Source organism: Molothrus aeneus, chromosome Z (assembly GCF_037042795.1).
Source record: "Molothrus aeneus isolate 106 chromosome Z, BPBGC_Maene_1.0, whole genome shotgun sequence".
Taxonomy (NCBI): Eukaryota; Metazoa; Chordata; class Aves; order Passeriformes; family Icteridae; genus Molothrus; species Molothrus aeneus.
In genome coordinates, this window is record NC_089680.1 from 13,807,565 (window position 1) to 13,822,281 (window position 14,717).

At 35.8% G+C, this 14,717-nt stretch overlaps 1 protein-coding gene across 2 annotated transcripts in view; it reads right to left on the minus strand.

Annotated features, from left to right (window-relative positions):
* Window positions 1-210: 210 nt before the first annotated feature.
* Window positions 211-14,717, minus strand: part of SYK (spleen associated tyrosine kinase) — a 30,227-nt gene continuing 15,720 nt past the window's right edge. The window contains exons 6-13 of one of the 2 annotated variants that reach the window (XM_066569176.1): window positions 12,646-12,714; window positions 8,570-8,660; window positions 7,728-7,905; window positions 6,349-6,558; window positions 5,722-5,911; window positions 4,259-4,399; window positions 3,941-4,053; window positions 211-2,382 (exon numbers count right to left, since the gene is read on the minus strand). In XM_066569176.1, coding sequence (XP_066425273.1) covers window positions 2,310-2,382; window positions 3,941-4,053; window positions 4,259-4,399; window positions 5,722-5,911; window positions 6,349-6,558; window positions 7,728-7,905; window positions 8,570-8,660; window positions 12,646-12,714 — 1,065 coding nt within the window. In that variant the 3' untranslated portion in view covers window positions 211-2,309. The remainder of the gene's footprint in view (window positions 2,383-3,940; window positions 4,054-4,258; window positions 4,400-5,721; window positions 5,912-6,348; window positions 6,559-7,727; window positions 7,906-8,569; window positions 8,661-12,645; window positions 12,715-14,717) is intronic. The other variant, XM_066569177.1, reaches the window with a different exon arrangement.

Below are 14,717 nucleotides of genomic sequence, written 5' to 3' on the forward strand. Positions count from 1 at the left end.
AGATAAACCTCAGTCTTCCACAACAATCACGATAACTCAGTACATATACAGCACAGCATCAGGATTTTTTACAAAGCATGTAATTATGAAAGGATTCTTGTTAAGACAGCATATTTTATAAAGTATCTTTAATTAAAATGTTAAAACCAAATCTATTTATTTCACAATACTTTATATTCTCATTGTAAACTTTAATTATGTAATAATGAAGTTAAAAATAATCAAGTAACTCCAGAAAGTGATGTTGACATTCACTCAGAAGAGAAGAAATAATCCTCCATGTTTGTTGTATCAGACATCACTTTTAAAGAGAGAGAAAGACAGAGATGAATATATCCCTCATTCTAGAAAATTGAGTATTGTCACTCACTGGTTCATAGAGATTTGTGCAATTTTTTTATAGCTAATATCCCCATAACTGTACTAATTGCACATGTAGTTCTCTGCAACATAACTAAAGTGACAAAACACCTATGTATAACTATGGGTAACTTCTACAGAAGCTGGTCTTGTAGAAAAATGTATCTTAAAAACAAAACAAAATTAAATCATCTTCAAAGCAAGTCATGTTTGGTCACATTGAAACACAGTCTATTACACTCAGTATCTTCCAGTAGCTTGTGGTGCCTTGCACTGGACAGCCAAGACTAAACTACTAAAAGGCACCAGATATTATTTAACAAACAGGCCATAAACTTAGTAAAAATAATAAAAAAAATACCAGTAGCTTCTATATTTGTTTATCGTCCCGTCTTTTATGAAAATGATTTCACCCTTTCTCAGTTTAATTGCTCACACAATTTAATTACTAGAGAAAAAAAATACCACTGCATCTCTAAGAATACTCTGTTCACACAAAAATTAATCACATATATACTAACCAGCCATATGCAATAAATATATCTAACTCTAAATCTTATTCTTTATATTCTTCTAAAATCTCTATATCAAGCAAACAAAATGTAAGTAGATTCCTGAGATATATGCAAATGACAATAAAATAGCTGCTTGTAAGTAATAAGTGATAGAAATGTCTCTATTGATAATATTTAAAATGAGGTTGAGCAAGCAAAGCATAAGGGTAAAAACTGAATCAGAAATTGATTTCATGATTTGTTATTACTCCACTATACTTCCAATTTAATGGAGATGCACACTACATTACAGAAGACTGGTAAGACAAATGCCTTTTCCTGAGATGCCTTTTCCTGAGATTTGTCCCACAGGACAAATACTAAGATTTTGGAGCTGGTAATCTTGTTGTCCATATGCCCATTATAAAATATTTCAACTAGATCTGAAATTTAAATCTAGAGGGAGTAAGGTGTCATGAAATTCTCACATGCTTTCTAATGAAAGGTTTGAAGAAAAGATAGAAATGATTGCTATTCAAAGCACAACACAAGGAGCTATGGTATACCCAAATAGATACATAGAAAAAGTATCTCTGGAGAAGGATGGAAGAGCCCAGAGAAAGGTAAGTGCTGCTCCATCACAGGTGTATTTTCAGGAATGCAGTGTTGGAGTTTATGTTAAAATATAGAATCATCTTAGGTGCTGGTATGTTTTCTTCCAAGATGGGATCAAGCCTCTGAGTTCTCAGTTTTCACTAGGAAAAAATAACTCCCTGAGGAACAGCTGGGCTGAAGAACAAAAGAAGAGATGAGGAACAAAAGAAAATGGTCACATTTAAAGGATGTGACAATGTTAGAAAGCCAGAACTCCCAATTCCCCTCTGCTTACTTTACTACTAGGGATAATGTGATTTGGTTTAAAGGGGCTTGGTGATAAAATCAAGCACACTGTCAGTCAAAGCGTCTGACACACTTGTATAGCGAATTTGCTTCATAGTGAGAAATGCTTATGCTATTCTTCCTTGAGGAAAGGGAAGGCAGGAACAACTAAATACATTTAAAGGATAATAATGTTGATGAGAAGAATTTAAATTCCAATTTGCATTCCAATATAGGAGAGGAAGAGGGCTCAAAGTCATTAAATAGGTTTTACAAGACTGCAAAATATAATGCAAATAAAGCTGTAAATAAAGTAAAATTGAATGTAGCAAAAGTACAAGCATCTTATATAACATCCTTGCTGCGCACTTTGAGACTGTTACACTTCCAAAACTCTTTTAGGGCTGGATTTTGTGCAGAAGGTAAGAAAAGGCAACCTTACGGATGCAAGGCTCAGCTCTGAGCTTTGCAGGTTGAAAACGGAAGTACAAGAATTGAGGTTGCTTGGTTTTGGAAAATGTGCTGCTTCTCAGAGGGTGCTGGCTGGCGATGAGGAAGCTGCTGCTCTCCACGCTGTTAGTGGGAAATGTCATAATAGTAGTTACGTAACCTCATCTCCACTGCAACAAATCCTGGTCGGTCGTCAACGCTGTGGGAAGATGACAAGTGTCACTGTGCAGGAAGGACAGAGCTGTCAAGGTTCATGGGCCAAACACCCCTTGAGACTCTACCTCAGTGACGGCTCACTTAAAGATGCTCACAGTATATTAAGGCTACAAAAATGATACTACAAAATTAATACCAAGTGACAAATACTACTACAGAGCTCCTACAGAGCATCCCATTTACTATCATGCCTGTTTGTGGTTGATGAAGGTACTAGAACAAAGAAATGGTAAATCAGCTCCATTTAATTTTCTACTTAATTTACTTTAGTAATAATCTGGAGAAAAGAATATTTGCTGTGCAATATCTGCCTTATAATGGGTAGTACCATCACACAGAGTGGTTAGAAGCACTGAGAGGAGCCTATCCACACATCATATGACTGTACCATCTTTCTTATATATCTGCAATTGTTTCTTTATTTGGAGAACACAATTAAACTGACAACAAGCCCTTACAATTTTACATTACATATTGAGATAGTTACTCTGCCTAACCTGAATCTTCTTTTTTAAATTTATTTTCTTTCTAATAATAAAGATATTTTAGTACAAAAATAAAATCAGTATGCTTTATGATATGTTTGTTACTAATAACAAAACCTAATCCCTTTCACTGTAGACTGCTATAGCATTCCTGGAGTCAAACCAAAAGGTAGGAATTACTTTTTGGTTGCATGTTCTTTTTAGAGTACTAGGTTTAATAAAGCTAACATGAAGCAAGGTACCTAAAATGAAGTACCACAGCTCCTTAACATAGAACTTTTGGACAAACCTATACTCCTGATGATGACCTGGAAGAATAAGTGATATTAGAGTAATTTTGGGTGCTTTCTACAGTTAAAAGTAACTTCAGAAAGCAGAATAGTTTGAAACAATAAATCATGAAAGAGTTTTAATATATTTTTGCAATATACTAATTTAAAGAATCAGGTAGGCTTTATTTTTTTTCTGTATTTCATAGTTCTAATTTCTAAATTGTTATGAAACAGAAAAAATGTTTCTGACATATCAGAAAAGATGGTTTGCCTCTCACTGATAAGAAGTCAGTGTGGGATCCAATTTGAAGCTATTCCATTATTAGAGAAGAGATAAACAGCTCAAAAAAATTAAATATTGAGAAATAGAACAAACATTTTGGCAATATGACTTTGAAATTTCAGTAAAGCTAAAGCCTTGGAAATTAAAATTAAATGAACCACAATTCAAAATGAAACAAAAATATTTGCATACTTTCAAACATTCTTTTCAAAATGCATTAGACTGACATCTTTGTGTACTTATTTTTTATGATACCATGTATTTTGTATATAACTGTTCTGGCAAACTCTGTTCTACAAAATTAACTTTTTGTAGTACACTCTGTAACTCAGATAATTTTCACCTGAAAGTGCAATTGACTTCTGAGCTTGGAGTGCGGTTGTAAGCTAAACTCCAGGTGAAAAGATGCATTTTGAAGTAACCCCTACTCACCCCTTTTCTAGCTATTAATCATGTATATTAAAATGTGCTTCTATCAAAAGAGCATCCCAGCACACTCACTTGTATGTCCAACACAATTTCATTAGACTATAGACTTCTGTTGGGCAGACTTCAGGACGTTCCATTCGTTCTCCTCTTTCAATCATCTGTGCAACTTCTCCACCTTTCATTCCCTGGAACAGGGTGACCAGAACAGTCATCCAAGGTGCAAATTATTACAGCACACATGACAGAATAAATCAAACACAGGACTGGAACCGATTTTGGGCTATCCTTTGACTCACTTCTTGCAGCAAGTCCCTTTAGTTAGGAAAAAATATTGGTTCAAATTTGCTCTGAATTTTTAAAGAAAAAACATGACCAAATAAAACCACTCACCTTATATGGTTTTTGTCCATAAGAGAAAGCTTCCCACATTAAAACCCCAAAGCTCCAGACATCACTTTTGCTAGAAAATTTGTAGAAATTCATGCATTCTGGAGCATACCATTTGACTGGCCATTTTCCATGACTTTGTGCCTAAAATATGTCATAACAGAAAGGAAAAAAAAGCAGACTAGATTAACTGATAAGCAGTAAACAACATCTGAATGCACATAATTAACATTAACTTAGATCTACACACATTTGTACTAAGTACCATAACATTTCTGATGCAGTTAGCATTAGAGAAAATGGGTAGCAGCTTCTTTGAAAGTGTTACAAAATTGTTCTAATCTTCCACTTTCAAAACAATGTACTGAAATGAAATCCATGGTAAAAAATAGTGCAGCTAAATGACTTTGAGTCATGCTTTTAGTGGCATTTAATTTAAAGTTGCTCTTTAGAATAATTTTTTTCCATTTGGATCTCACAAAGGCTAAGAGACATGTCCAGATGGTTGAAGAGGTTGCTCTATTTCAAAGCACAGTGACTTGTGGCAAACTGCAGTTTACCTAAATTATGCCATAATACTGCTTTATGAACATTCAAGTGTCAATCAATACCAGCACAGTGCTAGATCTAGTGACAGGGCCCTACTGCATCCTGTGGAGTTGTAAAGAAAATCGACTTTGACATTAATTCTCGAGGCCCTGAGACTGGGATTGAGAAGCTAGGCTAGGCTAGTGGCAGAGATTTAAGGTGCTTTTTCTGGCAGCAGTGACTACTGTTCCTACACAGGAAGGTCTTCACAAGGGAGCATGGGCTTGCTTCTCCTCTGCAGTGCTTCAGGGGTTGGGCTATTAGTTTCAAAGAGCTGATAAAAGGGAATAAGCAGAAGGAAGAAGTAATTTGAACTGCAAGACTGTATATCAGGAAAACAAATATACACATGGTAACAGCCTTGGTCTCCCACCTTTTACCTTATTAAATGTTGCAATTATTTTAATCACTTGACGTGTACTGAGGTCCAAAGAATTTAAAACCAAGATAAACAAATTTTGCTTAGGTTAATTTATTATTTAACAATGGTATTCTTTCAAAAGCCTCCCCTAATTCTGTTCTATAAGACAGTGTATTAGTGGTAGCATACATTTTACTTGGACATAATGGGAACTGTTTTGCAACGAACACATTTCCCCCCATTTATATAAGGTAGTATCTAATTTCCACAATAACTTTCAATCTTCTAATGACAAGGTTATCAAGGGGAAATGAAAGTAGACAAGTAAAAAGAAGGACAAGCTTTTTCTTCTCTACATGTCTTAATGTTGATCACAAAATTTTAATTTGGTAATTTAATATCAGGTTTTAAAATAATGAGTGATACATAATATTTCTCATTTTCAACTGCATTTCAACTGAAAATATCCTTATTAAGCTATGATACTACACAGTTTTCATGTTGTGCTCAGACTTACCTTGTAATAATTTTCATCAGCACTAAGAGCTTTAGAAAGTCCAAAGTCACTAATTTTGGCATAATGTTGGGTGACTAAGAGCACATTTCTTGCAGCCAGATCCCTATGAACAAAATTATTCTCCTCCAGATATTTCATCCCCATGGAAACCTGATGCACCAGCTCTGTTATATTCTTCTCTGTGACATGTCTGAAATCACAATTGAATTTTAAAGAGGTCAGTAGTTCATTTTCATGACTTTTCATGGAGTTCAGATACAAATCTTTACTCCAAACTTGTCCATGTTACACTGGGAACCTGGTTCATTTACATTTAGCTAAGCTTCAATTTGAAAAGGCAATCTAAGCTCCTGTCCTGGGCAAGATGACATGTGATCACATTAATAAAGGAGAAGTTGGATATATGAAGGAGATATGGAGAAGAAGGATATATGAAAAGTCCTTCATTTATTCAAAATACTCTATTTTGGCAGAAATATTTGACAGTTTGGAGACACGTTCCAGTGAAGAATAACTACAATCATTAATTATTACATTAACAACATATCAATTTTAATTGTCCTTAAAGAAAAAAATAAAAGAAAGGAACTTTTCCATGCCTATGGAATGGAATCAAAGTTTACATACCTATTTTTTTGCAAAAATTTGTTCAATGGCCCAAGTTCAGCCATTTCCATTACTAACATCCAGGCCTCAGCTTCACATATACCTATCATTCGGACAATATATGGGTTATCCAGTTGCTGCATTACATTCGCTTCTCTCAGTAACTCATCCTTTATGGCTGGATCATTACTCTCATTCTTCAGAATTTTTACAGCGACAGGCTTGGCACCCCTGCAAAAGAGAATCCAGTTCTGAGACTAGCTGCTGAAAAATCTGTGCACCAATGCACACAATCTTCATCAGGTATTTCCATTCACATGGTACAAATTGTGACAAAAGACAGAATTGACACTCAGAGGAGAAAAATCCAGCCATAACAGGAACATCACTCTATCAAATGCTCAGAAGACAGCTAAGCAAAAGAGTGAGAATGAAAAGAACCTGAGAAAATTACAGATTGTCATAACAATGCCTAAAGAAGCCTGAAAAAAAACCACTGGACAAATTTTTTTTGTCCACTCTGGTAAGATGGCATAAAGCTTTTCTGGCAAGAAAAGCTATAAAGAGTTTTCTAAGCACTGGGGTGTTTTGGGGGGGAGACTGGAACATGCATCACTGCCAGTTGCCAAGGCAAGGTTTTGAAACCCTGAGAATCTAAGCCTACTTCTGCAAACTTCCATTCATACAGCAAACTGACAGAGTGACTGATGAGATCAACATAGCTCAAGTGTGAAACACAATTAAAATATACACAAGCTGAGATCAGAGCCCTTCAAATTCCTACATCCTATACTAGAAAAATAGAAATCCTTTCTGCGTCTGAAAACCTCGGTTAAAGAAATGCCTCCAACTTCAAGAGATGAGAGTGTGTACAAAACCAGTCCATGCACATAAACAGCATACTGATAACATTTTACTATGAAAATGCATGAAGAGTCAAGTACAAACAGGGTCTGTTCCTACTGACATGATGTGCTGGAAAATGTTACATGTTCTGTCTTCTTGAAAATCATCATTCCAGCTTCAGGAAACTGGTATTTATCACACTTCAGGCAAAACTCTCTTTGCTATAGGTAAACTGTCCATGGCACTATCCAGGTTTTCTGACAGAGATGTTGTGCAGATGGGAAATACTGTGCATCAGTAGTACTTCTGCAAACTATGGAGCAAGAAAGTGGGATTCCTACTCTACTATCCCCATCAGGAAAGAAAGTAGTCATAAACAGTACTTTCCTACTTAAGACAAAAATGAGTGTGTAAGTGTACATACAAAGAGAGAAACTGGTGAATATTAACTGAAATTAGTTACAGTGTGTCACTCCAAATGACACGCTACTCCAAAAAGTAAACACTAGAACTTTTACATACTGGATTCCATGAAAATAGAAGGCAACACTCACTTTTTCATCTTATAGAACCCTTTCTTTACAGTACCAAAGTTGCCAGAGCCAAGTTCACCTTCCTCCAAAGTCAACAACTTCCTGTCAAGAGTGACATTTTTTGGTTTAATTTCATCTGGATCAGCATATGGACTTTCATAGACTTCAGTATCCATGGGTAAGGCCTCTCTCTGATCACCTGCAGTTCAAACAATGAAAAAATTAGACATGATTTCAGACATTTTTGCTGCCACAGCTAATATATTCATTTTTTCTACGTTGAAGACCATCAGTGTGTATGACTTGCAAAGGCATTATAAAGAAACCATATGCTGTCCATCTATATGCATTTTAGGGCAGACCAAAAGACAGAGGCGTCCCCCTGGTGACATGCTGCAGTTACTGAACATTTGTGCAGGGTGAAACCAGGAGGTTACTTGATAAAAGGAAGGCTAAAGGTTGGCCCTTCTCCTTGGTACTCCCCATGAGTTACCTCACACAGTTCTTCACTCAGAATGCTGCCTTATATGTACTTCATTCTCAGGCACCTAACTTTAACTGCATTATGCTTGGCACTGTGGATGCAACAGGGCACAATTCTTTTTGTGACATGAGATGATATAGTTTTTAGAGTCCAGGAAATAATACTCCACTTTGAAATGGAAAAAGGGATTTCTACTAAATCATTTTTGTTATACATTGTGACAGCTGGTATCTTCAGCTACCTGGCTTCAGTTATGATAGTGGCTATACCAATACATAACAGAATGTGAAATATATGCAAGAAAAAATAAATAAGGATTGAGAAAGAGCTCTGCCATGAGGAAGAAAATTGCATTAATTACATATATTACTCTGCCTACCTCTTTCTGCTCCTGTAAGACCTCTGATCCTTTGCAGCACATATGGATTAAAAGGTGCTTCTTCTGGTGGGTGGCCGATAGTTGACTGAAGCTGTAGCACACAAATAAAGTTTTTCTCTTTAACAATAAATAAGTAAGTTAAAAGCACCTTTTTTTCCCCCCTAAGAATTTTGGCATAATGTTTGCAAGAGACACATAGGTGAGAATCAGAAAGAAAGGGATCCAAAAGAGGTTATTTCATTCCGAAGGTTATTGTTAGAGCAGGCCAAGAGCACAGAAAGATATTACAAATATTTCAGAACATTAGATAAGAGAGAATTAACTGTAGTGGGTCATGCACAAATCTTATTCTGCAGTTATTAAATTTACATGCTCTTTTCAAATTTGCCACGTAACACAAGCAGTCAGAAGGATTTCTCTTTAATCTGTCCTTCCTCCTTCTTCAAGTTATCTCTCCCCCTATCTGGGCCACAGAGAAATTGCTAGCACAAATTAAAACAAAAAACAATTTCCTGTTTCTCTTGTGGATATTACAGAGGAGCTCTATTTTAAAGAAGTGGAAGCAACTGTAGTAAAAAGTTACTACTTTCATAGGCTTCTGTAACATCAGGGACAAACATCATGGACCAGATACTAGGGGTACAGCCTGTTTGTCTGCTCTGAGGAGGGACAAGATTACTTAATTAAGCATCTGGTTCAAATACAATTCCTCTCCCCTTATTCTTGACAGAGAAATAATATGGTGTACACAAACCATCTCACCCATTGTGTCTTCTGAAGCTCCTTGCCTGGCATAATAAAGTATAGATGAGAGAAACTCTACTAATCTGGTCACTTCTGTTTGTGAGCTCTTGGGAACATGCAATTACAGAATCTATTTCTGGACGTTAGTTGTTTCTCAAGCAAAGAGAAACAAAGCTCTATGGAAGCTGTCCCTGACCATGGCAAAAGGATTGTAATGAAATAACCTTTAAGGTCCTTTCCAACACAAACCATTCTATGATTCTGTGAAGCTTCCCATAGTGAACTATTAGATGCAGTAGAAGTTTTATCATTTGGAAACAGCATTTTGTAGGGAAAACACCTGACCTGGGAACTACAGATGTTGAAATCATAAGTAAGTTATCTGCCCAACTGGATGAAATAGAAAAGGTTTCACTACACAGATTTTACTGCAATTCATGTGTAGGAATCCAGTTTTCAGCAATATTCTGGCCTAGCAGGATGAGCACATTGACATCAGGCACAGTAAGGGCAGTATTTCTGACTTGGAACAGTGTGAAAAGGCCATTTGCTGTCAAGGCAAGCCACAAAACCCCAAGACAGTTCTGGGATATGTCAAGGAACAAACTGATTGATCTACCATTCTCAAGGCAAATGAAGGTATAAACCAAGATCCTTAGATCTAGTTTTGTTTTTCTAGACTGATTCACCTTGACAAGACCTGTGTCACTCTATTTCACACAGGCAATTCACTAACCCCCAACCCCCATTAAGACTGGAAGTCAACTGGCATACTTTGAACTGGCCAAATGTAATTAATGTACGCCAAATTTTGCACGCCTCAAGAATCCTATCACCAGTGGAGAATTGCTGGTAAAAACATAGCTCTGGCCAAGACATAGCTGAATCCTCAAACTAGACATGTGAGATATGACTGCTCTTTGCAATTCAAGAACAACAAAAACAACAAAAATCCAAAAGGACTGAATGCTCTTGCTCTGCATAAAACCAAAAAAGTACATCACTTCCATGCTTGCAAATAAAGCTCTGCAGCTGTGAACTGAAAATCACACAGTGACACCAGATATATCAAAGTGGGTTTTCTTTCTCAGAGAGCTGCTCATGTTTAAGAAGAATCATAGTGCCTTATTTATCATTACTTAGTTTGGTTAATACATATAGAATTATTTCCAATTATTGCAGATTGATTAAATAACAGTAATGCCTTTTATGTTAATATTCCTACTTTACTTTTTATTTAACTATCATTTAAATGCAGAGTCCTTTCTGCCCTACCCTTTTAAAACAGCAAGTATAATTCTGCAGATCTTTTTTGGACAAAAGGATCTTTGTCTTAATACATGTAAGGTAGAGGATAACTGATTACTTCTTGTATTCTTACAAGAAACAGAGAACGGGCAAGATTACCAAGGATTTATTCAACCAATAAAAAGGAGTACAAGAAAACAGTCCTCTAGAGGAGCCTTTTGAAAATGTGACATATGAATGAAATGGCTCCAGCAACTCTAAACCTGACTTTTACAGTGATGATTATAGTTTTATAGTAAATAGCACAGTACGATTCTCATGAAGGCAAGTTGTACAGCAAGTACAATATTCTTTCAGGGAAATAACTATGATTTGAAAAAATGCATAAAGTAATCTTATTAAAATCTAATAGCTAAATACTGCATGACAAACATTCATTAGCCATGAGAGAGGAGCTTTGCCTACTCCATCTCAGTTGCCACTAGGTGGCAGGATTTCCTTTAAATTGTCCAAATTGCCAACTTTACACGAATAAAACAGACTGAAAAATTTCCAACTGCATCTGAAAACGTAATACAAATAGTGCATTTGTAAAATTGAAAAAAGAAATCCCCAAAAGTGAATAAATATAACATAACAACATAACAAATAAAATAAATATGTTTTTTCTGGTTTACTGTCTGAAAGCTTTTGACATAGTAGAAGTAATTGTGTAATTAACCAGGTCTAAAGTAAACTGTGCTTATTTGGGTTAATGAATAGTTAAAATCTTTCACAGCAAAACTTTTGTCTAGAGTCTAAAATCTGGCAGTATGATGTGGGTCTGAGTATTCCAGGTAAAGTACACGTAAATGGCAATCGAATCGGGTTTCTGAAATTATTTTCCTGAATGGTTTTACTCTGCCAATATGCTTCAGTCTCTACTCTGTGTATGTTTTCCAGAAGGCAGGAAATAGGTATTTGACAGCAGAAAGTGACCAGAGCAAGACACAGGTTTTACCAGGTTAACAGACAGCAGTGTGACCAAACATATGTCTACAGAGTTCAGACCCGACACCCGTTTTTCTGAATCAACCCAAAATGTGTGACAGTTTTGCATTGTATTTCAGATGGTTGAGAGCAGATCGTAAGACTGTGTCTGTATTCATATATAACAAACACATTGAAAAAGAGGTATGGGTCCTGTAGGGATACACAGCTGACAACAGCTGTTGGCACTTCAGCATAAAACTGAACTGAAGCTGTAGGAAAACAATATTTGTTATTTATCAGGATTATCAAATACAGTATATGTAAAACAGAGCTTCTCACTCTGAACAGTAGCATACCTCTAGGGCTTTTCATGCCTGCTCATTTTTGTTGAAGAGCAAGTGGAAATAAATCAATAAACATACAGACTCATGGACCGAACAGGGGCATAAATTTTATTCTCAGCATGCAAATAAACTCATAGCTACATGTTTCAGAACTACATCAATTACTGGACAGCACCATTTTCTGGCCCATGCAAAAGCATTTTCAGTAGGACAGGGCAGGGCTCCCCTTGGCTCCTTGGCATCTGGCCAATTTTCCCATTCTGCTTGGTCTTGTGGCATCTTATGCTTGCCTAAATGTAAGTGAATGCATAAGAAGATCTGTGCACATAGGTTATGTAAGTATGTATGTTGTTGTTTTTATTGTTCCCTAAATGTGTTCAGTAATAACATAATTGTGTAAGCAAGACAATTTTCTGATTAGAAAGGAAAGTAGAAATATAATTTTGTTATAACTGAGTGGTTTTGAAAAATATTTTATCACATTTCATTTGCAGAAATATTGAGATCTGCATTATTTTGGTATGCCAGAAATAAAAACAAAAAAGAGTCCCTCTATTTTTAAAACTCCTTCAAACCCATTGCTTCAGTTATAACATCAAGCCCATAATTACGCAGATGATTAGGATAGATAGAGAAAACTGACAAAATCTTAACAATCTAATTGTTAGTAGACAAGACAGCAAGCGAAAAGAGGGGGAGAAGAGAGTGAAATTAGTAATTTAAGTATTTTTAACTCAGTCAAAAACCTAAAAAAAGTATATGAGGCACCTTTTTGCTGCCAGCCTTTGGGAAGGTGTACGATTTGAGTCTTGAGATAATTCCACCTCCTGCCCAACTCTAGAAACCACAATGTCAAAGAGGAACAGTAAATGTGTCATGAAAATAGCTAAAGGTTTTTCACAAAACAAAAACACTTTAAAAGAACATAACACTCTAAAAAAACTCCCAAACTTTCTGTTGCTTCTGCCTTCAAGTACACACATATGATGCATCAGAAAAATGCAGTACAGGAAATCTTAGTATTAAATTTTATTTCATCTATATTACTGTCAAACCATCCTGAACTTGCAGACATACCATAAGGCAGTTTTTAAATTCAAATGCACTGCCCTTCATCCAGATCTTTATTTATGGAGTACACTGTATGTTTCTCCTGCCTCTGTCACTGAACTTTAGTCCCTCTCCCCCAGCCCCCAAACATATTTAGAAATGAGTTGATAACTTTCATGTCTGGAAATACTTCCTAATTGTAACGTATCTAACGTATCAAGCAAAATTTGAAGCACACCTTGGTCAAACAACAAACACTGTGGTTATTGAAGCAGAAAGCATGCTAGGTAATATTAATTCCAAACAAAAAGGAACAGGCTTTACATTTTACGCACACACTTATGTTCTGTATAAAGATACCTTTGAAAGATATGCAAATATATTTTACAAGAACACATTAACTTAATTAAATGTGGCAAATTAGCATTTTTAGGGGTCACTGAGAGATCATACATGACGATTAAAAACTGAGATGGAGCACTTACTGTTCAAACATTTAGTCTGATGCCAAAGCTAAAACAACAATCTGAGCCACATTGTCAGTCACTTGAAACAGCCTTTGAACTTAGATACTCAGAACTTTTTAACAGCCCATTTGGACTTCTTATTTTCTGAAAAGGTAACTTTTTTAATTGCTAGGGTTGGTATATTCCCTAGTTTTCTTTTAAAATAAAATTTCTGATTTCACATTAAAAAGATGTCTTTTGTTTCAAGACACTAAGGACAGCCATGTAGTCCCTGAGATGCTACTGGAAGAACAGAAACCTTTTTGATGCTTGACATTCTTCATAGCTGTGATACATAAAAATTCCATATACTGCATATTCAAAAAGGTTACTGTGTCAGCTATTTTCTTTTACTTCATGAAATTTTCTTTCCATATTGGGAATAAATGAAACCTGAAGTACTACTTAGTTGCAGTTTGAAAGTAGATAAATTCTCTAAGAGGTCAAGTGCTCTGTTGCACAAGCTGAGCATGGTTCTCATTATACTTTTTCAGCGAGAGTATCTCCCAGCACTTGGGAAAGCAATCACCTGTAGTCATGATGATACTGCTTAACTCACATATTTGTATTAGACCTACAAATCTATGTTGAGATGAATACCTCATCAAGCACAGCAACTAGTTAGTTAGGCTGTACTCATTAAGTTTAGGTCTATTATTACCACCTAAAAGTCTGTGACTAAACAGAATACTGAGAAAGGTTAAGAGGAGAATTTGGGAAATGGCCAGAATTTGGCAGTTTCACTATAATGTCATCAGCTTGAGAACTGAAATAAAGACTCAAAGGCTCCTCTGCTGGTTTAAATATATAATTGAGATGAAATTGATTGCAAAGAGAAAGAAGTAATTTACAAAATGTAAGGGGTCAAATCACCTTAAATCTAGCCATGGAGCCTCATGTGAAAGGCAAGAAACATCTCAGTCCATGCATGTTCTGGGAGAAGCAAGAACAAGCAACTCTACATATTCTGCATGGAAAATTACCTTCAATACAGACATTTAGCATAAAGTCCCTTCTTTTGCATGTTAGTATGACTAAGAAGGAGATGTCCATGTTACATTAAATTTAAGCATTTTTTTACTCCAAATTTGCCCATGGAACAATAGCAAATATTGGACAAATCTGATGTAGATTTATGTCCCTGGTGTAAATTTTACTCCAAGATCTTTTTTTTATAACCAACAGTATACAGATAATAATTGGACAATTTGCGTATCATCCAGCAGTTGCTTCTACATTTCATGCACCTTCTTAAATTCAACTTCAGATTTGGGCATTCTATTC